We start from the raw sequence: 27,592 nt of genomic DNA on the forward strand, positions 1-27,592 counted from the left end.
CGGCGGGCGGCTCTCCTGCTCCGGCGGTGCGAGGTACGGGCCGGAGGGAGCGGGGGGTGGGTTGTCCTTGCGCTGCTGCCCCGGCTGCAGCAGCTCCGCCTGGCTGCCCTGCCCCGGCCCGTCTGCGGAGCGCTCCGGTGCTGCACGGTGCGTGGCGCGGTGCGGGTGGCTGCCGGTGCGGGGCATGGTGCATGGCATGGCACGGAGCGGGGCGGTGCACGGCACGGGGCACGGCACGGCACGGCACGCAGCGCGGTGCTCGGGGCTGGATGCGGCGCGGCTTGGAGCAGTCCCGCGCTCCGCACCGTACGGGCTGGCAAGGCACGGCACGGACGTGGTGCAGTGACCCCGGTGGCTGTCTGTGTCCCTGTCCTTCCGCGACTGTACGTGTGTCTGTCAGAGCCGTCCGTACGTCCAGTGGAGGGGTGGCTTATTGTTACTGTCTGGTGTTGGCACTTCGTTCTGGAGTGAATTTTGTTCCGTGTGTTCGTTTATGTGTCTGTGGACCGTGCAGGCTCCGTCCCGTCTGGTACCCTATGAAGGGCCTGTTGTGAGGGAGAGACACGGAACAGACGGTGCTTCAGGAGTGAATGGCTATGGATGGTTCATCCAGGGTAGTTCAGTGCAGTATAGGATTCACTGAAATATTTAAGCCTTCTAAAGTGTTTGTGTAATAATACAAATTTCAACATAGCCATGTGGGAGAGAGATCCACAGGTTAAAACCTTCATGCCACAAAACTTTGTGTGTTTACTGTCTTATGTGTTGCCTTTTCATTCTGGTATGTGTGTCTTGCTCCTCGGCCATGACAGAGGAGAGGTAGGGGCAGCGCAGCCCACTCCTGTTTTGTTTGGCTTTGAGGCTGTGAGTGTCACAGTAGCATCCAAATGCTTTGATGTATGCAGCAGCACCCCTCCTGCTCCTTTTCTCCGCGGGCATGCACATCAGTATTTCTTCCCAGCACAATCTTCCAAGGCCTCTAATCCTTCTCCTTTGTGAGCTCTTCCCATCTGTGTCTATCAGCCAGAGTCCCTTCTCCTCCCCTGTCCTCAAACCAGCTTTGCCCCTGTGGCTTTATCCCTATCTTAACATCCACTCCTAGTCTAGACACTCCACAGCTAAATTATTCTCAGCCAATGGCCAAGGGATTAAGGAAGTGCTGTGGAGATGGATGTGGACCCTGATGGTGTCTCCATGCAGCCCCTTGCCCATGGAGCTGGGGCAGCCTGCCTGTAGCATTACTGACTCATCCTTATTGCAAAGGGACAGTGTGAACTGCTCGCCTCGGCCCTCAAAGATGTGCCAAATTGCGTTTTTCTCAGCAAAACAGGGAAACACTGGCACTGTGAAGCAGCCTTTGGGGATGAGGGGGAGCCCCGCTGGAGTCCCTGTGAGCAACATGTGGGAGATGCTGTAGCTGCCAGCATTGCAGGGAAATGCCTGCTCCGTTTCCTTCAGAATCCCTTAAGCCTAGATGGTCAGTACAATGCTCAGTACAAGGTATGGTGATTTTTGTGAGCCAGTTCTGTTTATTGATGTGCTTGTGGAGAGAGTGGGGATGTGTGAGTGCACACAGGTTGGCAGGCTGTGGATTTTGCTGGCCTCCCTTCGAATCTGGCCTGCTGGCATGACGCTTCTATTACTGAAAATTACTTCTAGCGGGAATGCTGAATCACGTACTCCCCATAACCAGGAGATACAGTAGGATGAAGGTATCAGTCACTTGCTTTTCTTTAGTGGTGTTTGTTTTTTTAGTTTTGCATTTTATCTTGTGCTCTTCTTGTGGCAACCCAGGCAGTGATGGCTGGGCACTTCAGCATGATGCTTATTAGCAGAATTCTCCCTGATACTCCTTTTAAGTTTCTATTTTAAATTTTAACCTATTCTTAAGTCTCTTTATGAAGGGCTGCCTTACAAAAAAAAAATCTTTAGTTGTGTTTTACACCCTTGAGATCTTTCCAGACTGCTGGTTTGTTCCATCCCCATCTTAGTCATCCCATATTGTGCTAGATAAAATTAGCTCCTAACCTTTCCTTATAAATCAATCCCTCTGGCCCACCGGCAAAATTTTGCTCTTCTCCGAACTCCATCTGTTGAGGGTGGTAGAAACGCCAGGCAGGATCCCGTAGGTTTCCATCCCACCTTCCTCCAGAGGTGGCACAAAGTAAGGGGCAAGTGGCCTCTAGTGGCCGTGGACGGCCGTGAAGGTGCCGAAGGGAAGCAGCCGTGCTTTCAGGCTCCTCGGGAACGGGAGAGCTGGTCGGGCTAGAATCGGAGAACACACCTCTCATCCTCGCCTCCTCTCTCGTCCCCAAAGCATCAGAGCCTTCCAACAGTTGGGTCCCAAGTCCTGCCGGCTTGAGGTGCCCACACATCACATCTTGCTGTCATTGATGGAAACCCCCGTGGGTATATCCTCGTCCCTCTGAAATTTCAAAGCATGTCTCCAGGGCTCTCTTACTGCTGCTAAAACTGTCTGGGGTTTAGCTGTTCAGCCTCATTAGCGTGATGGCTTCAGCATAATTCTGGATGTGCTGCTGTGATGGGTAAAGAAAGACTAGGAGCTGGATTTTCCCTCCCTTTTCACTTCGTTTAGGCAGTCAGGCTGTAGTTTTAAACTCAGTATTAACATCTTGAAAAGCTGGTGCCAGCAGAATATGCTGCACCCAGTAGTTCTCCAGGATCTGGGTTTCCTCCCTCCCAGAGCACAAAATGCCCCTGGAGCCTCTGCCTTGCTTCAGACATACCTAAGGTTGCCCTGAAACAAAGCACGTTGCTTCACAGCCCTGCTGATAGTTTTAGTTTACTTCAAAGGCCCCACAAGGCATGTTTGTGGCACAGAGGTGAAGCTGAGCAGTAGCATTTCTTTTGTTAAATTACCTTTACCATTCTGCCTCTACAGGAGCTGCTGTCCAAAGCTCCATTATCTTTTTACTCCTTAAGTTATAGTCCTTGCAACATGTTTTTGCTGTCACTGTGTAGCTGTGAATGTTCTGTTCCTTAAAAATGTCCAATCCTTTCTTTAACAGTGGTGATGCCATGGCCCTGCAAAGTGAGGTTCCCCTGCCAGCTCTTCCCACTGGAATAAAATGTTCCCTGCCTTCAGTTCCAAATGTACTGCTGCTTGTTTTCATGGAATTATACCCTTTTCTTGAATTAAATGAAAAAAAAAGTTAAAAAAAGGCGCGTATTAACCTTTTCGCTATCATGTCTCCTACTAAAAGGATGGCCTGGATGCTGCATTTGCTGTTTAGATGTCTGTCTTTGCAGCCTATTTCTCTTGAGCTGTTGAGGTCTTACTGAGGATGAAATTAGTGATGAGTCCAATGAAGTGTGTTTCAGGGGTTTCTTCCATTATGTTTTGCCTTGTTCCTGATAATTTGGAAGGTAGAGCAAAGGAACATCCTTCATCAGTTGTCAGATTAGCTCCTCAGAATCTTGCCTTACAGATGCCCCTGGGATTTTTGGTTTGAATAAGCTCTTCATGGATGCAGAATAAGCAGACTCTATACCTTCTGGAGATCTTCAAAGATAGAAGGGATGATGAAGTGGCCTTACTGCTTTCATCAGTAAGCAGTAGACAAACTTTAGTGTTTTAGTCACCTGTCTTGAACAGTGTCCCACGCTAGGTACTTCAGATGAGATAGTAAGAAACCCCTCAGCAGATAGCTAGGACATAGACTATAATACTTACTCCAAAGCTTTCATAGCTGCAGAATAGCTTGTTCTGAAAGATGGGTTTAATTTCTCTTGATTTTCTTTGTGATAAATACAACTCATTACCAGAGAGATGGCCAGGCTATCCTCTGACATTGCAGTGTTTTGCTCCTTCATGACATCACTGAAAAAAAAACATTTTGTCAATTTTGAATTCATTTGTATTCTACCCTTGTAGTTTTAACGAATGTCCCTTTTCGTGTGCTGTGAGCTGAGGACACTTTGCTTCTCCCTGTGCCCAAATCACTGTGTATATGCTTACATCTTCTGTTCCAGATGAGTCTCTTGGGATCAGTGTCTTCCCAGTGCCAGTCTCTGTACCATCTCCAGTTCTTCCTGGGGTGCAGCCCATGCTGTTTAGGCTGTGCTGCTGCTGTAGATGGTTTGACCAGAGGTGTTTCTGTGTTAGTCTGTATCCCAGTCCTTATCAAGCATAGCACCTCTTTGCCTTCCTCACCTGTAGTTGGATATTGAGCAGATTGTTCCTTTGTGCTGTCCGCAGGGACATGGGTGTCCTTTACCCCTGCCAGTGCTGACGGGGCACAGATCTGCAGCCTTGGTCTCTTTGCCTGTAACATGCATTGTGTGTGATGAACTGTTTGTCCTTGTCCTATCTCTGTGGTCTGCACAGCTCTCTCTGTGGTTCCTTCTGGCCTTTTTTGGGATCTGTCCAGTTAAAGCTAGGTGCCACAGGACCACTCTGCTGCCTGCTCCTGGCATGTACTCCTAGCACCTGATCTCTCTGACTTTTTCTTTCCCTGGTGGTCAGTCACACCCCAGCTTTGCACTGGTGTGCTGCTGTAGAGGTGGCTGAGCAGGAAGCTTTTCTTTCTCCTGCACAGCCCATGCAGGAGCTATATATAGCTGATGTCTCCATTGGACCCTCTGACCTTTCAGAGAAGGACAGGATCCCATCTATCCATGATCAGCTGGAGCTGGTGGCCAAAGCAGCGTGGGCTGGGCCACTTGCCCCTGCACACTACTGGGGACAGGCCTGTCCTAGTGATGCCAGGGAGGTTCTCCAGGGGCTGGAGAGGTAACCTCTGGACCAGGAGCCAGGGGTCTGAGGGCAGTGGCCAGCAGTCTCCCACGACATTCCCTTGTCCTGCCCTCTCTCCACAGGTTATGCCACTCTCCAGGTTTGCTGGGTGCCTGCCGGTGAAAGAGAAGGGTTGATATTTTGCCCAGGCCCTTAGGTCCTGAACCAAAATGGCAGCTGGAGAGTCCCCTCCCGTAGGAGATGTCTTCATCGACTTGCAGCAGGTGAGGTGGGAATTCAGCAGAAGCAGCAGCAGCAACAGCGGGGCTGTCTCTTCCCCGGGGACCATGCTCCTGCTGGCTGAGAGCAGGGCTGGTGTCCTGGCAGCGTGCTGCAGTAGGAGACACAGCCTGCATTTACTGGGGACAGTCTGCACGAAGTGTGCCCTGGGGCTGCCCATGAGCCCGGATCCTCTCCATGCAGACAGCAAACTGTGGCCCAGAAAAGGCCAGAGATTGCTCTGTGAGGCCCCTGTGCCTTCACGTGCCATTGGGTGGGGTACACAAGTGACAGGAGGAGCTGAGCAGCTTGAAAACAGACTGTCCCTATTCAGGCTGGGCTTGGGACACCTGTTCTAAGGTGAGAGGAGAAGCAGCCACACGCGCAGACACAAAGCTGCTCCTAGGCCACAGCTAAGAACAGAGATGCGAGGAGAGGATCTCTCAGCTAAAGCTGCCTTGCTCCCTCTTTCTGCCTAGCAGATTTGTCACAGTTGGGCCTCCTCCTGTTTCCATGGAAACACGGGAGTCCACAACAGCTCCACGCTGGCATTTCGGCTATATTGATGGAAAATTTTACCAGCTGCAGCTGCTCAGAAAGAAAGAAAGAAAGAAAGGAAGGCCAGCGGGCACCTGGTGATGCTCATGTCAGGGCACTTCCACCAGCAAAAGGTAGAGAGGTTCCCATTGCCTGAAAGAGGAGGAAAATGGGCAGAAAAACCTGAAGAAAGCATCCAAGAGGAACGGGGAGACTAGATTTGTGGAGGGGAGGTGGGAAGGCGCAGGGTGGTCACTGACCCAGTGGCAACTCACCAGAGCAGGGATGCTGTCTCCCAAGATGAAATACAGAGGAAGTCTAAGAATGAGAGAGATGGCAGATTGGGAAAGGGAAGGCCAGAGAGCAGCAGTTAAATGTGGGGAGAGAGAAATTCCAGCCAAACAAAAGCTATGCGTTTCCTCCAATGGGAACAACAGGCACTGGCATATTCCCTTGATACCTGCCACTCAAGAGAGGTGTGGAGGGCCGCTAAGGTATCCCTGCAGATACCTTAGTGTCTGCAGAGTGTGCCTTGGAGCTTGATGGTCTGCTCTGGCTCTTGGTTTTGAGCAGAGCTGTGCCTCTATGTGAGACATTGTGCCCCAGGCCTGTCGTATGGAGCCTGGTGCTCCTTAGCAAGCCGGCGCTGTTGGAAGGCAGGAGGATCCGGAGGGCTTTAGGGGTCTGCCGTGTTTGATTCTTACCTGGCGGTTTCTGTGCAGGGCAGAGATGACGCAGAGAAAGCCTCTCCTGGTGCCGAGGACGATGAGGACTTGGATAAGACTTTGTCAATCGAGAGATTTGGGGACCTGATAAGCAAGTCAGCATCAAGCAATCTGGAGAAGCAAAGTCGCAGCTACAGTGAGAGAGATTTTGAATGTATGTAGGTTTTGAAACATTGTACCCCCTACCACCCTCACCACCAGCCCTCACTCAGTCCCATGTGCTCTGCAGCCTTGTGCCAGGACTGCAGATTGCATTAGCCTGCTATTCACTTCCTTCCTCCAGAGCGTTCCCAAGGTGCTATGTACACACGATTTAGCACCAGTGCCCACGGCCTGTTTCCAGTCTGTTCCTGTTTTCTCTGTCTCCATAGGCATAGCTACTGCACAGCCCACCCAGCAGCCGTAGCTCAGCCCAGGGTGTTCGTTCACGTCCTAGACCAGTCTCTGAGACCTCTGCAGCTACTTCCCCGAGTTGAATTTTCCAGTTTTAAAACAATTTTTCTTCCATGTGGCTGCAAAGAAACATTCAAGCGTGACCAGAAGCCAGGCTGTCCTCCCCAGTCTGAAAGCAGATGGCTGCAGTCAGACATGCCTGTGTATTTCTAAATAACACTCAAGAATCCACTGGGCTTATCTGATTAAAGAAAGGAACTGCAAAATAAAAATGGAGTGTGAATTTAAAGTGCTGTAGTTATCTCACCTGAATTCATCTGAGCACTATATCTATTCCTCTATCTGCTCTTCTTTCATGATGAAGGCAACTGGTCTGCCCAAAGTCACTTTGGGTGTTAAATGAGAATGTACTGACAAGAGTGACCATAAGCTGTTGCCTGGTGTAGGTGGGTTATGTTACTTTGTAGTAACAGCAGTGAAGGGCAGGAAGAGGCCCCCATCCAGCAGCCTGTTTGTGTGGCAGACACGTAGCAGTGGTTGGGAGATTTTCCCAGTCTGTGGCTCTCCACAGTCACATAGTGCTTCTTTTCCAGCTTGGCTTTGATGAGCTACAACCTTGGGAACATTATGTCCCAAGTACATCACCAGGCTGTTTTCTGCTTGGCCACTCATTTCCAATGGCTGTTATAAAAGCTTGCTGGTAAAAGTCTATTACTGTAGTGCACCTCAGCTGCTGGTTTTTTTGCCTGTGTCGTTTCTCTACAGAGGCTCCATTCAAATAACACTTCCCATCTGGGCTCACAGTCACTCGTGCACATGGCTGCAAGGTGCTGATAGCTTTGCTGTGGGTTGGATTCCTGTCCTGTGCCCGCAGGACCTACCTGCTCAGCAGCTCTGCCTGTGTGCACAGGTGTGCGGGTTGGCTTGGAGGACATGGATGATCTGCTTGAGCATGCATGGCAGAAGCTTTTTGAAAATTTTAACTAGAGATTTGTACTGTTTGGGGTTGGGGTTTTTTTCCCTTATTAATAGGAGAATTATCTTTCTTTTGTCAGAATCAAGCTTGTTTTCCTCTGAACTCATGATGTATTTCTGTTGTCTAGGGCTACATCAATCCTGGTTATCAAAATTTTTATGCAGTTTTTATTCATAAAGCTGGAAGATCTGGTTAGGTCATTAGACTTTTAAAGATAACATACCAGCCCATAGAGGTGAATGTTCTCTGGGCTTAGAAATGCTTCCTGCTCTAGTCAAAGCCAGGAATTCCTAATATGTAGGCTCTTCCTTCTGGGTTCCCTATCTAAATTACTTTTTCATGTCTCTTGTATCAAGTTCACCAAGAAATGTAATCAAACATCTGGGACACTAGTTTGACAGTAACTTTCCATAAAGACAGGCAGTGCAAGGAAGGGAGCAGGGAGGGAGGGCAGGGACTGGATGCACAAGAGGACAAGGAGGAAGAAGAGGGAAGTATGAATCCTTTTGTGTTTGGGAGAGGTGTGTTCTTCCCACCTCCAGACCAGCTCTGTGGAGATGTGACCAGTTGACCTGAGGAGGGCTGAGTGCAGGGGTGAAGAGAAGAGCAGTGCTCCCCTCTTCTGTGCCAAATCACACACCATCACTGCCCTTCCCTGCATCCCAAGGCTTCAGTTTCCTTCTGATCCAAAACATAAATGTTTCTGTCTTGGACTGAGGTGACCAAGCCAGAAGGGAAAGATGGGCTGTGTCCTCATCAGCAGCTTTGTGCTGTTGAAGGAGCAACGTGTGTGTAGTTGGGGGTCTTCCTTGCTTCTTATATTAGAAATTCATGCCTGACCTACCTGTGGCATGCTATGGAAGTACAGCAGCAGGACAGGAGGGTCTGTCTTCCACATCTTGTGAATGAAATAGGGTACACCCAGTTAAGTCAAAGAAAAAAACACTTTTGAGAGAAAAACTATTCCAAACTATTTCCACTGTGCAGACATCTGACCATTCTAAATCTCCTCTAATCTTGCCACAAGCTGTTTCTTCTGAACCAGGGGGATGTGTGAAATATCCCTGCTGTTCCCAAGGGGGGAAACAAGGGAGAAAAGACTTGAGAAACCAAAGGAAAGGAAACATGACAGCAGAACAATGAACCTGCCTGGCTCTCCCAGGGAGAAGGTTACAGCCTACATTGAAAATGTCCTTTGAAGGTAGTTTTCACTATAAACAGATTTTGCTGCCATGTCACAGGAAAGCTGGGAAGGAACCAAATTTAAACCGTCTGGAAACAATTGCTCAGGAAGAGCTGCCGAGCACCACCCCCTTGCCAAGTGGCCAGTGCCCCCCTGATTTTAGCCTCCCTGGGTGCAGCCCCAGGACCTGTGCATCCTGCAGACTGTCCGTGGGAGGCTTTGTGCCTGCAGCTAGCCCTGGCAGCAATGGCTTGTCTTTCTCTCACAGTGGGATGCTGAGCTTACCCTCTTTCCTGCCTGACGCATTGCCTTTGTTTTGGAGTGAAGGCTCAGAAATGCCCTTAATTTCTTCTCATTCTGTAATTCCCATGACACCCAGGTCAAGCCTGTATGAATTTCTCTTTGTAGATTAGTTTAAAGAAAAGTCCTTCTGCCCTGTTTCCTTACCCTGGTTTTTAAAAGACAGCCTCCTAACTAAACCTGCATTTCGGAGGCTGGTACAATACAAGCCCTCAAAGTACCTGGGATCTGGACTTAGGTTACTTCTGCACTGTTGTTCCTGTGGCTGTGTAGGAGGAACTTTCTGTCAAAGCCTGGGGGATAAATAAGCTACATCTATTCACCTCAAATAAACATTATGCAGAAAAGAAATCATTGTCATTTAGGATGGAAAAGACTTTTAAGGTCATCAAGTCCAACTGTAAACCTAACACCAAGTCCACCACTAAGCCATGGCCTAACCACTAACTAATGTCCCAAAAAAGTTTGTAAAGGGCCCAAATTATGTTTGTTTGAGGATGTAAGAAACATTTCCCCATGTTTAGGAAGGAGATGTTGCCCATGGCAGGTCACTGCAGCTCTGCACAGCCATGCAAATGGCTTTTGGCAGCACAGGGAGAGTGCTGCCTTCCCCAGGGCAGTGGAGCTGTGTTGGGGTGGTTTGGCATTGCACAGGGGCTGTGTCCCCACCTATCCCAGGCTGGACACAGCCTGCTGCATCACTGAAAGAGCTTTGCTGTGTCCCTGTGGGCTGGTGGCTCTCCTTGCCCTTCCTGGCCCTTGATCTTCAGACCATGCTGTTTCCTGGAGGGGCGCCTGGCAGGTTCCTCCCAGCCTTTTCCTGCCCCTGACTCTCTTTTTCTCTCTCAGTCCACCGCCAAACCTCGCACCACATCCATCATCCCCTTTCCACTCACCTCCCTTCTGCCCTCAAGTTCCAAAAGAGGCCACCCCGTGCCAGCAGGAGGAAAAAAAGGAGAAGGAAAAAGAAGAAAACCTCAATACCTCCCTCAGAGGTGACCCCCACCATCCAGGAAGAGGACGAGGAGGGAGGAGAAGAGGAGGAAGAAGAGGAAGAAGAAGAAGAGGAAGAAGGAGAATCTGAGGCAGAGGAGGTCCAGGAGAAAGAAATCTCTGCAGAATCTGAGGCCGAAGCTCGTGGGAAGGACACATCCCCTAAGCTGGAGTCCCCAAGCAAACCAAAGGCAAGGCCAGGACGTGCCTATCTGAATGGGGCTTGGAGTGTGGAGGGAGGTGGTAGGAGGGTGCCAGCAAGTATGCTGCTCAGGGATAAGAAGTTGTAGCTGTGCAGTGTTGTGGTAAGAGTGTTTTTGTCCTTGCCTAGTAGAGATGGCCACCAAAGGACAGTGACAGGTAAGTCATTGCTTGGTGTGGATGCAGGGGTGGGTGTGCATGAGCATTTTGGGGCTGTAAGACCCATGGGGGAAGATCAATGTGTCTGTTCTTAAGTTTTATAGTACAGTGGAGGGCTCAATATGACCAGTCCTAGGGCACGGGGCACGTGGGGAAAGCCATTGTGACCCATTTTGGGGAGGATCTGTGTGCCAAGGATTGGAGTGAAGGCTGTCTGCCGAGCTCCTGCTGTCAGGACTGTTGTCTCTGCAGTTCACCATTGGCAGCGATGAGGAGGAGTCCAGCAGCACTGCGGCTCCCGCGCAGTTCCACGTGGAGGAGGAGTGTGGCATCCTGTCCCCCATGCCTCGCTTTGCTGACCTGCTGCAGGACAAGGGCCCTGCCTCTCTCCACAGGTAGGTGAGCGGTGCCAAGCTGCCTGCTGCTCTCCCTGGCTCAAGGTCACTGCACGGAGTCTGTCCCCTGGGGCAGTGGCTGTGATTAGCCTGAGCTCGCCTGATGAGTCAGGAGGGACATGGGCCCCAGAGGGAGAGCATCTGTGAGCAACAGGGCTGCTCTCTGGTGGGATGATGATTCCATGGGACTCCTGGAACCTCCCTGGGTGCATGGGATCCCCATAGTGCAGGGTTAGAGGCACTGGGCTGCACACCTGGAGTACTCTTCCTCCCAGCTAACTTGTGCTGTCATGCTGAGCTGCAAGCTGGGAAGCCCCAGGAGGGGACCATGAGCCCATTGACTCAGGGGTAGGTCCCTGATACTGGGCACAAGCTGGTCCCGCTCTGTGGTAGGGAAGAGAAGGAGCAGCCTTCAGGTTTTGCAGGAGATGACTCCTGGCCCTGCTCTTTCTCAGGGGCTTGCTGGTCAGGGCTGGGCCATGGGACCCCAGCCCCTGAGGCCACTGGCCATCCTCATTCATCCTGCTTACTACCGTCAGTCTCTTTGGTTCCTACAGCCCCCCCGGGCCTCGAGAGCGTCTGTCACGTGGGTGGGAGAAGCGCAAGGCCTGGGGCCAGGTGGCGAGTGGACAGCGGGTGACCTATGACTTGAAGGAGAGGATGTGCATCGGCAGCATGACCACCCTGGAGAGCGCGGCCTACCAGCGCGTCCCCACAGATGAGGCCGAGGCCCAGATGCTGGCGTCTGCTGACTTGGATGGCATGAAAAGTGAGGCTTTACAACACTCCCTGCGTTACCAGTGCGTGTGTCCCTTTGTCCTGTGCTTCTCTTGCTCTCCCCTAGCAGCCTCAGGCATGGTCTTCAGCCTGCCGCAGGACCTGGTCCTCACCTTCCTGTTCCCCAGATCCTTCTTTTCCAGCAGTGTCTCATCTCTGTCAGCTTTGCATTGTCCACAGTGCTGATCCTTATGTTTTCAGCATCTCTACTCCCACCTACCCCATGGATGCCTGCTCTACCACCCACGCCCCTGTCCTCTCCAATTCAGGGTTCCCAGCATTTCCCTGAGACCCAGCTCTCTCCTCTCCTGACACACTTTCCCAGCAATCAGCCCTCACGCTGCCAGCTCTGCTATTGCAGAAAACCTGAGGTGAGGAGCCTCCCCTCTCTGCTCTCCTGGCAGAGGCAGCTGCCTCCTCTGGAGTGCCTCAGAGGGGGACTGCCCCTGTGTGTGGCACGAGGACAGAGACAAGAGACGTCATGGAAATGCACGCTCCGGGCCTGAGGACATGGAGAATTCAATAGGTTGCTCTGCAGGCTGGAGAGGGAGGGAGACACCAGAGGGGAGTGAGGGAGAAAAGCGGTGCTGCACATGCAGCCTGGCTGTGCCCGGCCACGGGCGCTGCATCCCTGGGCATCCACGGAAAAGACCCCACGGAAAAGCGAGGACCCTGCTCTGGAGGAGCTGGTGGGCAGCCCTCCACAGAAGCATCCCTGGGTGGAGCCAGTCTTCCTGGAACCTCATCAGTCCTCGGGGCTGCTGCAGCCGGCATCTTCATGCCCCGTGAGCAGGGGAGCGAGGCTCTGGGGCTGGCCCCAGAGCTGTGGTGAAGCCCCCCCCGGGGGGCAGCTCGCTTTTCACACGTCAGCCTGGCTGTCCTGGCTCCTCATCTGAAGGCGTGTCGCTCATGACACCTGACCCCTGACCTTCACAAGGACAACATGACAACCCTTCAGGAGAGAGAGGAGCCAGCAAAGGAATCAGAAGGGGGCAGCAGCCCGGAGGTAGTGATAAGCACCTGTATTCGCAACTCACTCGGCTATGAAGACTTTGATGAATTTGCTTTCAATTTTGAAGACTATGATTTATGGGAGGCCATCAGAAACCATCTGGGCTACCCAGGCGGGGAGCCCACCTGTAAGTACCACAGCAGTGACCCCATGGTTGCATCTGTAGATCAGAACCCCTGCTACAGTGCATAACCCCCTCCTGCGTTTGTTGTCTGTACCGTCTCCGTGACAGGTTGGTCTTCTGGTTTAGAGAAAGTACAGTCTGCCCCACTGTGTGTCTGGGGGCACCAGAGGAGCTGCCTGATGCCTGTGTGTCTGTGTGAGGTCTTAGTAACAATCTGTGTTGTATTGCTGATGTGCTTTCCTGTGTGTGTCTTGCTCGAGCAGCTCCAGAGGCAGCTGCATCTTGCTGTTTCTGCTTATCAGGATGTGGCCCATGCTGTGGGCAGAGAAAAAGCAGCTGCTCTGAGGTGTGTATAAGGACAAAGAGATTTCCCCTTCCATTTGTAGCACAAGGTGACAGAGTGCTGTTGCTCTTTTTGCTGGAATTTGAGTCGAGGTGCGGATCTGACAGCGGAGGTGGGTATCAGGTTCTAGTTCTGCACCGTAGCCTAATTGCCCAAAGGAAAAAAAATAACCTAGTCTTTGTATCTGCATGCTTGTGAGCATGGCTGTGAAACTAGCTCATGGCAGGCTGGCTGGGGTGCCTGGAAGGGAGAAAAGAGGAAGAAAGGAAGCAAGAGTAGGAAAAGCAGGGAAGCAGAGAATAGGAATCTTGAGAGTCAAGAATGCCTTCCTGTTCTCTGCATCTGTTTCTGTACCTTCACATCCCTTGCAGAGCAATCTCTGAGCCGTCTCAGAGACTGTGCAGAAACCAGAGCCTCACTCTCATCTCTCTCAGGGGTCCTTCCTTGGTACATGATGCTAAAAGGTGTCCCACATTGGGAGTGATACTGTTGATAGCCCTGGCTCATGGGTGGTTGTCCAAATGTCCTCATCTGGATCATGTGTTAATTTTTCAAGGGATTTTAGGAGTGCATATGGGAGGGTGATGTCCCAGAACTAGCCCACTGAACAGCTTAACACAGAAGAGTGGGAAAGCAGAGGGATTGTAACTGGAGCTCAGGTTGTCTTGGTTCAGCTTCTGCCTCTGCCACAGACTGTTTGATCTTGGGCAAAAAACTTAATTTGCCCTGCCTCTCAGTCCCAACATCGTCTTCTCTTTGTCATCTGTTCCATCTTTACAAGCCTTCAGGAAAAAATGTCTGCCTATGTGCTTCTGCAGGGACCAGCTAGTGGGGATTAGCTACTGGCTGTTACAATAACAAGTCTGCTACTTGTTACTGTAAATTGAGAGGGTATATAATAGTAGCAAAGTTCAAAATAGAAACCTGGAGCAGATTGGTCCCATCAGCTGTTCCAGGCTGAATTAATTAATTAATTAACTGTGAATTAAAAGTGTGAAGAAATTGTTCCAGGTTCACCTTGGAAAACATGGATATTCTTAGGAAGGCAGAAGGGGCAGATGACTCTGTAAGGCGTGATAATGCATCACTTACAAAGTGGAGAAATTGGACTTTCTAGTAGTTAACATGTTTATTGATTGCTACAGCTAATGCTGTAGGTGCTCTGTACAGTAAACTCTTGATTTTATAATGAATCCACATTGTGGATTAATCCTGCAGAGAGGTATGGCAGAGTTGGACATGGCTGAGACACCAGAGTCTATTTTGTGCAGAGCCAGTTCACTTTCAGCCAGTGCCACTTGCCCAGCTATTTACTCCATGGCAATGCCTCTTCCAGGCCCAACTCAGATCCAGGAGGAATGTATTTTGAACAAAATAGGGTCCTTGGTCTCCTTGCATTCCTTTAAATGTTTGGAGCATGGGGAGTGCTGGACCTGGACACTTGGTTGGCAGCAGGGATGAGCTATCCCTATCACAGTGAACTCAGCATCAGCCAGGAGAGACTTGGGCTCTGTGCAGGACAGGGCAGTAGCTTTTTCCAGAAGCCAGCATGGGGCTATGTCTACAGTATGTTGATTAGCATTTTATTTAGTCTAGTTTTAACTATTTCAAGAATCTGAGTTTTAAGTGTCTTCTTACATATTTCAAGAGTCCGAGTTTAAAATCTCTTTTCTTGCTATAACTTAACCACTGGGCAGTGTGTATTATCCTTGTGATGTCAGGATAGCAGGTTGCTCTCTAGTACTGATACAAATACTCAGATGCCTCTTTCTGGTCTTCCTTCTTGTGGATGGAGGGAAATGAAAGGAGGGGAACAGGAAGGTGTAAATTGAAGGCAATTGTCTGCTAACAAAGGCATTCTTAGGGAAGATTTTAACCACTGCAGTCATATTTGTCATATTGAGATTTAAGCTGGTGGAAGAGGAACTTGCTCATCTGAAGAAATCTGACTGTGGAAGCTAATGTGACGAGATCATCTTCTGGAAGAGACTGTAGGAGATGCTGTGTGGGAGGGTGACATACCAGTTCATTGTAGTGGAGCTACCATAGGATTTGCTCTCTGTCCTCTGATGTTGTCACTGTCTTCACAATCACATCTTGGGGAGCACTGAAGAGGAGCTACAACAAGAGCAGTACTCGTTGGGGAGTTTGTCTTCAAGCAAGAAGGACAGATGTACGCCCTGAGCAAACCACCCTTTGGTCTCAGTCTAAGATCCTGTCCTGAATAAGGGCTTTTAGGTGCTCTCTTGAGCTTGACTTTCCTTGGGGAAGGCACCAATCTGACAGGACACAGAAAGGGTCTCTGTAGAGCAGCCTGGAGCGGAGCTGGGTTCTGCATGGGACTCCCAAAGCCAGTGGTTTTCCTAAATTAAGACCAGGTGCCCACCCTGCTTCTATGAGTTGTATCCCCCAGCTGACATCTCAATAGCCACAAACACTACCTAGGAAGAGCAGCAAAGTAGATCTCTCCTTAGTCTGCTGTAGTTAGGGCTCTGGAGGTGTGCCTTCAGCGATGCTCTCTGACCCTGCGGCACTCTGATTCCTGTGCCTGTCAGTGAGCGTGGGAGTCACTGGAGGTGCTGTCAGGAAACGTGGCTCCTTGCTTTTTATCTGTCCTCCAGCCATTGTCTGGCTAAGACTAGACACCTGTGGATGCATTCTAGGGCTGTTGTTGGAAGAGCACTCTGTACTAAGTTGTCATTGCTAAGAAAGAGCACTCTGTACTGTACTCTGTACTAAGTTGTCATTGCTAAGAGGAAAGCTTGCTGTCCTCTGTCTTGCTGGGTAGAGTGTACTTGGGCCCTGGTTTTCCAGGGACACAGAGAGGAGTCCCAGGGTGCATAGGAGAATTGGAAGCTGCAGGGATTGGAGCAAAGATATCAGATACCAAGATCACCTGCATGGTGGACTGCTTGTTTCATGCATGAACTCATACTGAGTGTGCTGAAGTGGCTACTGTCTGTGCAGGAACTGAGAAATCCATGTGAAACTCCATGGAAGCCCCACACGTGCCCGGTTCTCAGAAACGTTCGTAGTGGTTATTGGGCCATTATTGGCTCCTATCGACATTGCAGTGCAGTAAGTGGAGCAGGGAGGAGTCCCGCCATCAGCAGGACGTGCATCAGCAGGGCAGCCAATGGGGGAAAATGCCCTGAGGCTCAGTATTGATTCATTTTATATTTAATTTAGCGACCCAGATTTCCAAGGTGCAAGGCCGTGGTATGCCTGGCCTGATGCTGGGTGTGTCTTTCCATGCCAGAGGTGTACAGATATTTTTCTGCAACATCAAAGAGACCACTCAGACTTAAAACCCTGTGCTTTTTACTGTCTCTCATACCCTGAAAGCTGCAGGTCTTGAAGCCAAGTATATAGAAGCTAAGTATATCAGAAAGATATATGCAGGCAGAATATTCACCCCAGCCAGTGGAGAGCTGCCTTTGCTCTGCCAGGGAGAAGACCTTGGCATTGTCTTACAAGCACAGCCAGCAAACCACAACGGACCAAAGCCGAGCAAAAGCCCTGACTCCATAATCTAGTTGGGCGAGCCTGCCCATCCTGTAATGAGGCTCTGAGGGTTTCCACATTCCTGTGGGTTGTCTGTGCTGAGAAAGATACACTTGCTGTCCCTGGGTAGTGTCCAGGGAAATTCTCTCTGGCAGGCTGTTGCCTGGTGCTGCTTCTGGCATTGCAAAAAGTCTAGCATGGTTGTGGCTGCGTTTTGGTGGGCACTGGCTAGCCAGCAGCACAGTGATGGCTCTGTAGGACAGCCTTAACAGCCTCTGCAGAGGCTTTGTGAGGCTTTGCCTCAGCCAGCCAGTCTCCGAGGCAGACCTTTCTGAGGGCATTACAGCGGCGCTGCGGATCATCTAGAAACAGCGATAGCTCAACTTCACTGCCAGCCCCCGAGCCAGCCCCAGGCTGCAGTGTTAGCCTACAGTCTCGTCACACAATTAAATAAAACAGACATTGATATTTCCTTATGTCTCCCAGACCAGCAGCTAAATATCCTTCCCTTTCACTGCTCTTCAAGCTTGCTGAGCACCAGGCCTTCCCCTGGTGCAAGAGGTGAGGCCCAGTCAGGTGCCTGCCTTTGCTGTGTGGTTGCAGAACTGCAGGCAAAGCTGCAGGTTGCTTTTTTGGGGGGAATATGGGGAGGATTCCCACACCACTTGTTCGAGTACCATGAGTAAAAGCATTTGTGATGAAGCCCCAAGTGTATGCACAGCCTAGGAGGAAGCCTTCTTTGTGAAGAGGTTAGCTCACATCTCTGGAAGAGATGAAAGTAGGCAAATGAGGCAGAAAAGATCTTCAAAATTCTGGAGGAGGATGGTGAGTTCTCCAGCTGCCAGGGCTTTGATAGCCTAAGTTAACGATAGAAGGACGTGCTTGGATGTATTTCCCTGCCAGACAGTGTATGTGCACTAGACAAATTTCTCTTTTCTCCTTTCCTGTGTCTTCAGGCCACCGCTTTGAAGATAACCCAGGTGTGAGAAGGCATCTGATGAAAAAACCGTCTCGGAGTCAGATCACCAGGACAAGCAAAAAATTAGCATCAACTCCATCTGTCAAGAAAAAGAAGAAGAAGAAGAAGTTGGATAGAAAGCCCCACGAGGTATCCATGTGCTGTCCTCCCACACTTGTTCAGAAGCTGTAAATCAGGACTAGAAACATGCAATTTATAAAGTGATAAATGTGTTTCAATATAATTAATTCTTTACATGACCTTGAATGTGACATTTAATGCTATTATCCATTCTCATGAGAGCTGAAAATACACTTTTTTCAATATAAGGGGAGATTTCCCTGAAACCACAAAGCTTTGACTTTGGGAAAGACATTTAAAAGTCACAGAAATGGTGATGTTGTGGAAGTTGGCAGCACAGTCACATCACTATCTCTGGAGAGTGTGGGAAATTTAGGGGAACACCAAGAAGAAGGCAGAGGACAAAATTGCAGCAGTTTGGTAGAAAGGGATGCTGCATTGCATTGTTCTCTCCTTTCTGCCCACACCATGTGACTTGGAGCTTTCTGGTGCTCCATGTGCTGATGGAAGCTCCTGCCATGCTGTCAGTGATATTTATCCTGGCTGCTTCTGTGCAGTAAACCTCTGGTTCAACATGGCAGGTTTGTTCCAGTAGCACATCAGTCCAGGCAGTACCTCAAGAGCAGATCTGAGGCTTTCTGTGTGCTGCTGGTAGAGCTGTATGCATCTCATGTCCTTGTGATCCACACTAGGTGTTTGTGGAGCTGAATGAGCTGGTGGTGGATAAGAACCAGGAGATGCACTGGAGGGAGACAGCCCGCTGGATCAAGTTTGAGGAGGATGTGGAGGAGGATACAGCAAGGTGGGGCAAACCCCATGTGGCCTCACTGTCCTTCCGCAGTCTGTTGGAGCTCAGGAAGACTATTGCCCACGGTGAGTGAGGAAGAGCAGACCAGGGCTTGCCTCTTGCTCTAGGACAGGTTTTACTGGATAGCTTCTGTCGCTTTTAGGTCCCTTCCTGGAGACTTGAAACAGCATCAGTGCCCAGGCTTCATGTCGGGTCTGTGGAGACAATCTGCAGCCTGTTTGGCAGGGTTTGCATTAGCTCAAAGGTGCCTGTGTTGGTTCCATGCTCTGCTTCACTGGTCTCAGGCACATGGAAGCTGCAACCCCCAGCTGTGCCTTGGCCAGCAGGCCTTGGACCCATCTTTGATGTGGTCAGCAAGTTTGGTCAGAGTGGGAGACTGAAATGAAAGGAGATACCAGAATCACCACTGCATCTTGGAGCTTTTGGGTTCTCTTGGGGCAAGGGTTTACAGAAAGGACATGGGGCACTTGGGCATTTCTCAGCTCAATCTGTACCCCAACCAAAGCCTGGCTCCTGGTGGAACAGCTGTGTCCCCAGAGTGTGAATGCAATGGGGAGTGTTGCGCTCTAGGAGCAGGGCTCTTCCCTGGGGAGTGTTGCACTCTAGGAGCAGGGCTCTTCCCCTCATGCTGGCAGGTGCCGTCCTCCTTGACTTGGAGCAGACCACTCTGCCTGGCATTGCTCACCTCATGGTGGAGACCATGATCATCTCTGACCAGATCAGGGCAGAAGATCGAGCCAACGTGCTGCGTGCCCTGCTGCTGAAGCACAGGTGGGTGGATATCTCAGGGCCCGGGGGTTATCTGTGAGCCCCAGGTGGCAAGGGAGGCAGGTCCCCTCATGGCCACTGCTCTCCCCCTCAGCCATCCCAATGATGAGAAAGAGGGCTTCTTCCCGAGGAACCACTCCAGCTCCAGCATGAACTCCATCGTGGGGAACCACCACCACAACCACACCACAGACACATGTGTGCCCCTCATGGGGGAAGAACGCATTGAGATGGCTGACCCCAAGGCCAACGAGACCGAGTGCAAGGAGGTGAGGGTGACCTGGGGGGGTTACTGTGTCTTTTTCCACACTCTGGAGGCACCTGTTGGCTGACAGTAGGCCATGGTGCCCACCTTTCGTGGGGAAACCTTGTAATGCAAGGATTAAGCTCCCTGGATCACCTGGAGTGCTGGAAATCGGGTCGCTGCATTATGATTTTGGTACCTAGTTTTGGCTTTGGACTGTATGCAGATGTCTGCTTGAGCATGTAATGGCAGCAGCAGCCCTGGCGCTTGCAGGGTGGCCTTTGCTGTGAGGGTGCCTTGCTGTGAAGCAGGCATTGGGTGTGCAGCCAAGACAAGCCCAGCTGCATTTGTGCCACTGGGGTGCAAGGCTGTGTAGGGAGACCAAAGCATGGGGACTTCACCCTTACTTGTTTGTATTCTTTATGGCAGAAAAACCCTCATCTTCATAACTCTGAGGGTCATCGTAAATACTTGAAGCTGATGGAGAAAATCCCTGAAGATGCAGAAGCCACAGTGGTCCTTGTGGGTAAGAGGTGGCAGTGACTAGTGCAGATCCTGGTGTGGCCTCAGCAGTCTGTGCCCTCACTCCTGAGGGATATTTGGTCATCTCATACATGTTCAGCTGGGGAGTGAGCCTGGTACACTCCCTCCTTTGGTGATGGTTCATGTTCTGTTTGTGTGTAGCAAATATATGGCCTGCCAGGGTAGTTCTTTTCCTAAATTAAAAAAGGTTGATAGACACTGCTGCTGGGAGCTGAGGCTCAACTTAGGGGTGGAAGTCCTGCCAGGCTCACAGTATATCTGGTTTTCAATTCAGAAGTAGGTGAGTGATGCCTGAGGGACTGATGACCAAGCCATCACTCTGCCCTGTGACCATTGCTGCTCTGTCTGGCCTCTTAACACCTTGCCAGTAGCTGGGCCCTGTCCCTGACCAGTGTTGGTTGCTGGCTGTGTGTGCCAGCAAGCTTTGAGTTGACAGAAGTAGGGCCTGGCTGGTGTCAAGGTCTCAGGAATTGACTGTAGCACTACCAGGACATATTTCTCTGTAGAGGAGGGCTGTGAACAGGCAGAATTGAGCATGAATGGGCTTGGTGCCTTCTGATTGCAAGAATATTCTTCTCAGCACTTTGCTGGCATTAACTTCTCAGCAAACCCAACTACACTACAAGCAAAGTAAATGCCATTGTCTACCCAGTAGATTAAAAGCTCAGGCAAAGAGGCTTGTCAGCTCAACCAAACTGATGCTTAATCACGATGAGGCCAAATCAGGTTCATAAGTGCACTTTTGAATACTCAAATAACTAAACATTGGCTTGTTTCTGAGCTAAGGGTGTGTCTTGGGATTTGCTTTGACTCTCAGAAGGCCCAGATTTGCCAGTCTGACACAGAGCACAGCTCTTTGCTGGACACATATGGCAGAAAGATCAGTAATAATGCCAGTGAAATACCAGTATTCAAGAAACATTTGTGCTGGGTATGTGAAGGAAGTGGCTGGTGTGCTGGAGGATGCAGGAGTACTTCCCAATCTGTTAGGAACTGAGGAGAATGCCAAGCACTGACGAGATGCAGACACTGTAAAACAAAATGTGCAGTTTGCACCTATGAGTCTTTAGACCACTACTTATTTTTCTCTGAAAAAAAAATAGTTTAGGCATACAGGGAAGGTACAAGGTAACAGAGAAAGCTCATAGCTCAAGGAGGGGAGAACAGTGAGCCAGTTCCTATAGGCTGTTTAACCTGACATCCTTCTTGGCCAGCAGAGTGGTAGAGCTAATATGGGATTCAATTACTAAAGAGCTAAAGAATATTAATGTAATTATTGCCAAGCAATAAGGTTTATGGGAAATAGGTCATGTCAAGGAAACCTGATTTCATTCTTCTACGAGATTAGAAGTTTGTTTGATAAAAGTAACATGTAAGAGGTTTCCTTCCATAAGTGGGAAAAAACCTTCTGATTTAAACTTAGCCCCTTATAGTATAAGTAGAGCCCATCTGTAAGTGATTGAGAATGGGCTAACTGGGAAGCTAAAGAAAGTGGCACTGCTTTTGAATCACTGAAGCACTAGGATCAGTCCTCAGCTTGAAGTCCAGTGCTGTGTCCACGGTCTGGAGAAAGTACATGACTGCAGGGCTTGTAGGAACCTCCAAAACCCCTGTCGCTGCTGTTAAAGGCAGCCCAGTACAGCTCACTCCAATGATTAACTCTGCTCCAAACATTGCCCCCTGGTAGGTTGTGTGCAGTTTCTGGAGCAGCCAACCATGGCCTTCGTCCGACTAAATGAGGCCGTCTTCCTGGAATCTGTCTTGGAGGTCCCAATTCCTGTCAGATTCATCTTTGTGCTGCTGGGACCTAGCCAGGCCAACATGGACTACCACGAAATTGGCCGCTCAATCTCCACCCTCATGTCTGACAAGGTGAGGAGCTGATGGGCAGTGATGCTGTGAGGGAGCTTTGCTGGCTGCTTAGAAGACAGTCCTGATATGAGAGCTGTGCAAGGACTCAGGTGGGGTAGGCAGGTGTGAGCACCTGGGATTTTTAAGATCAGCCTGGCTTGGCCACGGTTGAATGCTCCAGTGCTGAGGAAAGAGTAGGACAGACACTTACTTGGCTGGGGCAGGGTGTGCTAGGCTGGGTGAAGAATGTGTTTTTAGCCAGAAGAGGTGAGGTGCCATTCCAGCTTCAATGCTGTGTTTGTGGACTGATCTCATTCATTTGAGTCTCTGGTCCTCTTGCTGGAAGAGCAGAGCCAGCTGCTGCAGCCGGGGCTGGCCACAGCAAGGTTACACAGTCCTGGCGCCGTGGAGAGAGCACGGTATCATTTACATTGAAGCTGTGGCTCCAGGGAGTCTGTGTGCTGCAGGGACCTTAGCTGTCCCCTACCTCCTTTGCAGGCTGTTCACTCATTCATCATCCTCCAGCCTTTTCTCTGGAGGCGTGTTCCAGAGGCAGTGCAGCACTTCCACCTGTTTGCCAGCACCTCCCTGCCTGGTCTCCTTAGTCCTTCCTTGCTAACCTGCTCTTGCTGTCAGAAATATCTCCCCTTTTCTGCCTAGTTTCCTTTGCATGGCTTCCCTCATGCTGTAGATGCCTATTTTCTCACTCTCTTTCTGTCTCCCATGTGGAGACTCCCCAGAGTCTCTTATGCTCCTTGCTCAGTTCATGGTTCTTGTGCTTTATCACTGTGATGCTTTAGGGCTCTACCAGCTTTTCCCTCAAAACAGGAGGAGGGATTCAGGAGTGTGGGTCACAGAGCGGCCATAGTGAGATGAGTAGTGGATGGAGGGGGAGAATGTTACTCTTAAGGTCACAGCAAGCATTGTCTTTCCAGGCTGCAGTAGCTGGGTCTAGTCTTGGTCTGAGCCTTCTCCCTCTCTCTTTTTCCCTTCCCCTTCCAGCACTTCCATGAGGCTGCATACATGGCAGATGATCGTCAAGATCTCCTCAATGCAATCAATGAGTTCTTGGACTGCAGCATTGTCATCCCCCCATCAGAGGTGGAGGGGAAAGACTTGCTCAAATCCATTGCCACCTTCCAGAAGTTGCTGCTGAAGAAGAGGAAGGAGAGGGAGCAGAAGTCCATGAAGGAGGGCACTGCTCAGGAAGCCAAAGGTCTCTCCATTCACATTTGGGCAAGTTTGTGCCTAGTGCCCTGTGTGCACCAATGGGCCCTCCCCTCCCAGAGCCTGGCAGAAGGGTGAGCAGGGCCTGGCTCCTGCAGTGGGGAATGGGGAACGGGGCAAGGGGAGCAGGACAGTGACTGTGGGCAGCTCTGGTGGCTGGGGACATCTGGAGGCAGTGGGATTTGCTGTTGCAGCCTAGTGCTGCTCTGAGGTGCTGGAGAGAGGGACAGCCCCAGGGCCCAGCTGTGTTCCTTGCTGAAGCCTTGCCTTCCATGCACCTCCAGAGCTGTGTGAAGTGAAAGCTGAGGAAGAAGAGGAGGAAGCTGAGGATGACCCTTTGAAGCGAACCGGGATATTTTTTGGAGGTCTGGTTCGGGACATAAAGCGCAGGTACCCCAAATACCTCAGTGACATCAGAGACGCCTTGCACAGCCAGTGTCTCGCAGCCGTTCTCTTCATCTACTTTGCTGCTCTCTCTCCTGCCATCACCTTCGGGGGACTCCTAGGTAATGGGCCTGCTTTCTGGTCTGCTCTTTGCACTCTGGGACACTGGCTGTGTCTGTGTGATGCTGTTCTGGGGTGGGCTTTGGTGCTGTTTACTCAGGGAGAGTGGTAGTGCTGTGCCTCGGCTGCTGCCTTGTTCCCTCCCTGCCATTTGGCCTCTCCAGCCTCGGCTGTCAGGGCTCCCTCCATGCTCCCTGCCTAACACAGGGCACCTCTGACTGATGGGATGGGGACCTGCCTCCTCTGTCTGGAGCTGTGCAGCCTGCCTGTCTGTGGTGATGGTGCCTGTGTCCGGGCTATAACACTCATACATTGTTCTCTTTCCCAGGAGAGAAAACTGAGGGTCTCATGGGGGTCTCCGAGCTGATAATCTCCACCTCGGTTTTAGGGATCCTCTTCTCCCTGCTTGGAGCCCAGCCACTCCTGGTCATTGGCTTCTCAGGGCCTCTGCTGGTGTTTGAAGAAGCTTTTTACAAGGTACATGTGAGGCAGTGTCTGTGCTTGGCACCTGCTCACTCTGTCCTTGCTCTGGAGAGTGCAGCTGGCATTTTTCAGCTCTACAAAGAGTCTTTGTTACTGTGAACTCCTTGAGTCCTTCCAGGCTGCTCTCAGCTCCGCCAGGGCTGCCCTTGGCTCTGCTGACCCTTTGCAGGTGCCACTTCTACCTCCCATTGCTGTATCCATTATCCCTTGAGGTGTGACACTGATAACAGCACGCCTCTACATGCTGACTGTGAGGAGAGCACTGTCCCCCAGCCATGTGCTGCAGCTCATTGGCATAATGAGCACTTGTATCTGCATCCTAAAACTTTATTGTTCTTGGGGCTTCCTTTGAAGTCCATTTCACCACTTTTATCTGTGTCCAGGTTTCCTTTTATGGGGAGCTCAATAACATTCAGTGTACCATCTGTTTGGGACGTGCCACAAATATTACTCCCACCTCTAAGGATGAGCCCAAGGGTGTGTGGAGAGGTATCCTGGCCAGCCAGGATGGATGTGTTTCTTTCTCAAGTAGCATGACCTCTTTGCTCTTGAAAGCATCCCTGTATCACTGTACCTTCAAGCAGTGGATCTAATTCTTCTCCTTTTCTCTGACTCCCAGCATGTCTGTGTCTTTGAAAAAGCATGTTTTTTTCTACAGCTGGATTTTCACCTTGTCAAGAGTTTGGAGCTGGTGATGCTATTGCAGAGTGGGAATTTCTCTGCTCTCCTGTGACTGCACTTCTCACTGACCACTTTTGCTTTGTCCAGTCACTGTGTACAGAGGAGTACCTCTGCCTGTGGTGGTACTGAGGAAAGCTGCAAAGGGAGGGGTATGATTTGTCCTGGAAACAGTTGGTGTGTGTAGATGAGAAGAGGCAGTGGAGATGGTCTCCTCTGTGATGGCAGCCTGGGGCCTTTTCTCCACACACATACAACTGTCTGTACACAGGGTGCTGTGTGAGATTGTGGCCTGTGGATGTAGCAGGATGCTCAGGCTCTCCTTTGTAGGGAACAGGCTTGTGCTGTTGAGTGCATGGAAGAATGGAGAGCTGTGTCTGAGCAATGGCACCTCCATGGGTGGGATGGGGAGTGTTATGCATGGGCTGGCTTCAGCAGAGCATGAAGGAGGTACTGTTACAAAGACTGGAGTGGTACAGCTTGGTGTGAGCTGTCAGGTGTTAGTGCAAAGTCTGCAAATTTACCTGTGATTCTAGCCATGATTTCACTGATTCTGTGCTGGATGCCCAAGCAGATGTAGATGCTTTTTTCCAGGACAGTCTTTGATCTTAATGGGGAGTGGATGCTGGAGGCAGCCTGAGGAGCCATGAGTAACTCCTTCCCCTTTCCATTTCAGTTCTGCCAGACACAAGGCATTGAGTATCTCACAGGGAGAGTGTGGATTGGTTTGTGGCTCATCGTCTTCATCTTCATTATCGTGGCAGCAGAAGGAAGCTTCTTGGTGCGCTACATCTCGCCCTTCACCCAGGAGATCTTTGCTTTCCTCATCTCCCTCATCTTTATCTATGAGACCTTCTACAAACTGTACAAGGTGAACCTTCCCTGGGGAGATGGGCTGCTGCATCTCTTAATCCATTAGGAGCCTGCTGCTTTAGCACACAGGAGGCAAGGGAACAGGGCCAGCTCAGCCACAACTTTCCTAGACATTCTGCAGAGCAGTTCTTTGCTGATCTCATGCCTCAGCCCAGCTGGCTCCTGTGCCACCACAGAGAGTGGCAGGAAGAGCCCTAATGTCTCTCTCCCCTTCTCTTCCTGCAGGAGACATTAAAGAGGGGCCACTTTTCTCTCCCCAACCCTCTCCAGCTGGGTAGGTTGCGAGGCGAGGTGACGGATGCTGGGATTGTCCGTGCCCACCATCTACTGCCCTCACCTCTCCACAGAGCAGGACACCTCCACTTCCCCCTGCCCCCAGTATGAGAGTGCCCCCTGCCCCTCCTTGTGGTAACTTGTCTGCTGCTTCTCTCACCTGCTCAGGTGTTTGCAGAACATCCTTTGCTGAAGTTCTACCCACCAAACGTGCAGAGCGGCCTGAATGCCAGCGTGCTGTCTACGGATGCGATGTCACTGGGAACCAGGATGCAGCCCAACACTGCTCTGCTCTCCCTCATCCTCATGCTGGGCACTTTCTTCATTGCCTTCTTTATGCGCAAGTTCAAGAACAGCCGCTTCTTAGGAGGAAAGGTGAGAAGTTTGTGGGATTCACATGTCAAGGACAAGGGACACACCAAACAAATAATGCTTCTGGCTACACATCTTTATTCTCCAGAACACTTGGACATCCCCCGAAGAAACACCAGAAACCCTTTAAATACCTTGCAGGAGGGATGGTAGCTCACCCTGGGGTGCAGACAAGAGCTGATTGTTGATGACGGTATCTGCACTGTCCTGCTCCAGTGAGGCTGCTGGAAAGTCCTCTGGACCTGGGGAAAGCTCCTTGGATTGGATACAAGTCTGTTAAACTAGAGTATAGGAAGAAGAGCTTACAACTTTTTCTCTTTGGACATCTCTCTGCATGCCGGGTATCTGTGTAATACCTGGAGCACTGTCTAAATAGGCCAGGAGGAGCAATTAGCCAGTCAAATAAGAGCATGTTATGTGGGCAGTGGGATGCACAGCCCCATGGGTCAAGGCTGGGTTTCCTTGCCCTGCCCATCAGCAGTGCTCATGTTTGGAGTGTGCTTGGCCCCATCTGGGGCTTCTCTTTGCCATAGGCTCCCTATACATGCATGGAGCTGGCCTGTTCCTTTTGCTAATGACAGGTCTGTGTTCTGCAGGCACGGCGGATCATCGGAGACTTTGGGATCCCCATCTCCATCCTGGTCATGGTGCTGGTGGATTACACCATCACTGACACATACACACAGGTAGGAGCCACACTGCCCTCAGAGCCTTTCCTGCAGCCCAGCAGTGATTCCTGTGGCACTGGCCTGCTCAAAGGGGAATTTGTATTTCCTGCCTCTTTAATCATAACAGCATAAAGCAAACAGAAACATTCCCCTCATCCTCACTCCCACGCTGAAGGGAAGCTCCAAGGGTCTTGCTGAGGCTAAGTCCAGAGCTACAGGGACTGGAGTGCCCTGGTATCCTTCTGTCTTCTAGCTGCTAGTAGGGGAGGGTTTAGGGGCTTTAGAGAGATTCAGTGCAGTTCATTCCTTCTTTGCAACTCTAAACACTTGCAGTCAATCAACAAGACATAAACTACTTATGCACACTGAAGAAGGTGGCACATAGAATGGTTTCAATGGGGTATTTGTCATGAGTTTAGTACTCAATGTACTTATTCTCTCCTTGACTGTAGGATACTAATATTTTGATCACTTTATCTCAAATACAATTTTTTCCCCAGTATACGCACAAACTTAAGTTTGATAGCTTAATGTTATCGAACAAATTTATCTCACAGGTTTCCTTCTTTCTCCGTTTTCATTAGATATGGAGTTATATATTTTTGGTTTGGTTTTTTTTTTTTTTGGCTAGGATTGGGAAGAGGGTGAAAAGTATTTCCTGTTC

The 27,592-nt window shown here is 50.4% G+C and overlaps 1 protein-coding gene across 1 annotated transcript in view; it reads left to right on the plus strand.

The window, feature by feature from the left end:
• Positions 1-27,592, plus strand: part of SLC4A3 (solute carrier family 4 member 3) — a 33,645-nt gene continuing 6,053 nt past the window's right edge. The window contains exons 1-18 of the mRNA XM_041403294.1: positions 1-33; positions 4,840-4,980; positions 6,235-6,391; positions 9,939-10,273; positions 10,695-10,837; positions 11,395-11,606; positions 17,554-17,705; positions 18,329-18,509; positions 19,080-19,215; positions 19,307-19,481; positions 19,886-19,982; positions 21,687-21,871; positions 22,853-23,066; positions 23,362-23,583; positions 23,910-24,058; positions 25,419-25,613; positions 26,057-26,263; positions 26,857-26,946. Coding sequence (XP_041259228.1) covers positions 4,927-4,980; positions 6,235-6,391; positions 9,939-10,273; positions 10,695-10,837; positions 11,395-11,606; positions 17,554-17,705; positions 18,329-18,509; positions 19,080-19,215; positions 19,307-19,481; positions 19,886-19,982; positions 21,687-21,871; positions 22,853-23,066; positions 23,362-23,583; positions 23,910-24,058; positions 25,419-25,613; positions 26,057-26,263; positions 26,857-26,946 — 2,904 coding nt within the window. The 5' untranslated portion in view covers positions 1-33; positions 4,840-4,926. The remainder of the gene's footprint in view (positions 34-4,839; positions 4,981-6,234; positions 6,392-9,938; positions 10,274-10,694; positions 10,838-11,394; positions 11,607-17,553; positions 17,706-18,328; positions 18,510-19,079; positions 19,216-19,306; positions 19,482-19,885; positions 19,983-21,686; positions 21,872-22,852; positions 23,067-23,361; positions 23,584-23,909; positions 24,059-25,418; positions 25,614-26,056; positions 26,264-26,856; positions 26,947-27,592) is intronic.

Source organism: Onychostruthus taczanowskii, unplaced genomic scaffold (assembly GCF_017590055.1).
Source record: "Onychostruthus taczanowskii isolate IOZ18803 unplaced genomic scaffold, ASM1759005v1 scaffold20, whole genome shotgun sequence".
Lineage (NCBI taxonomy): Eukaryota > Metazoa > Chordata > Aves > Passeriformes > Passeridae > Onychostruthus > Onychostruthus taczanowskii.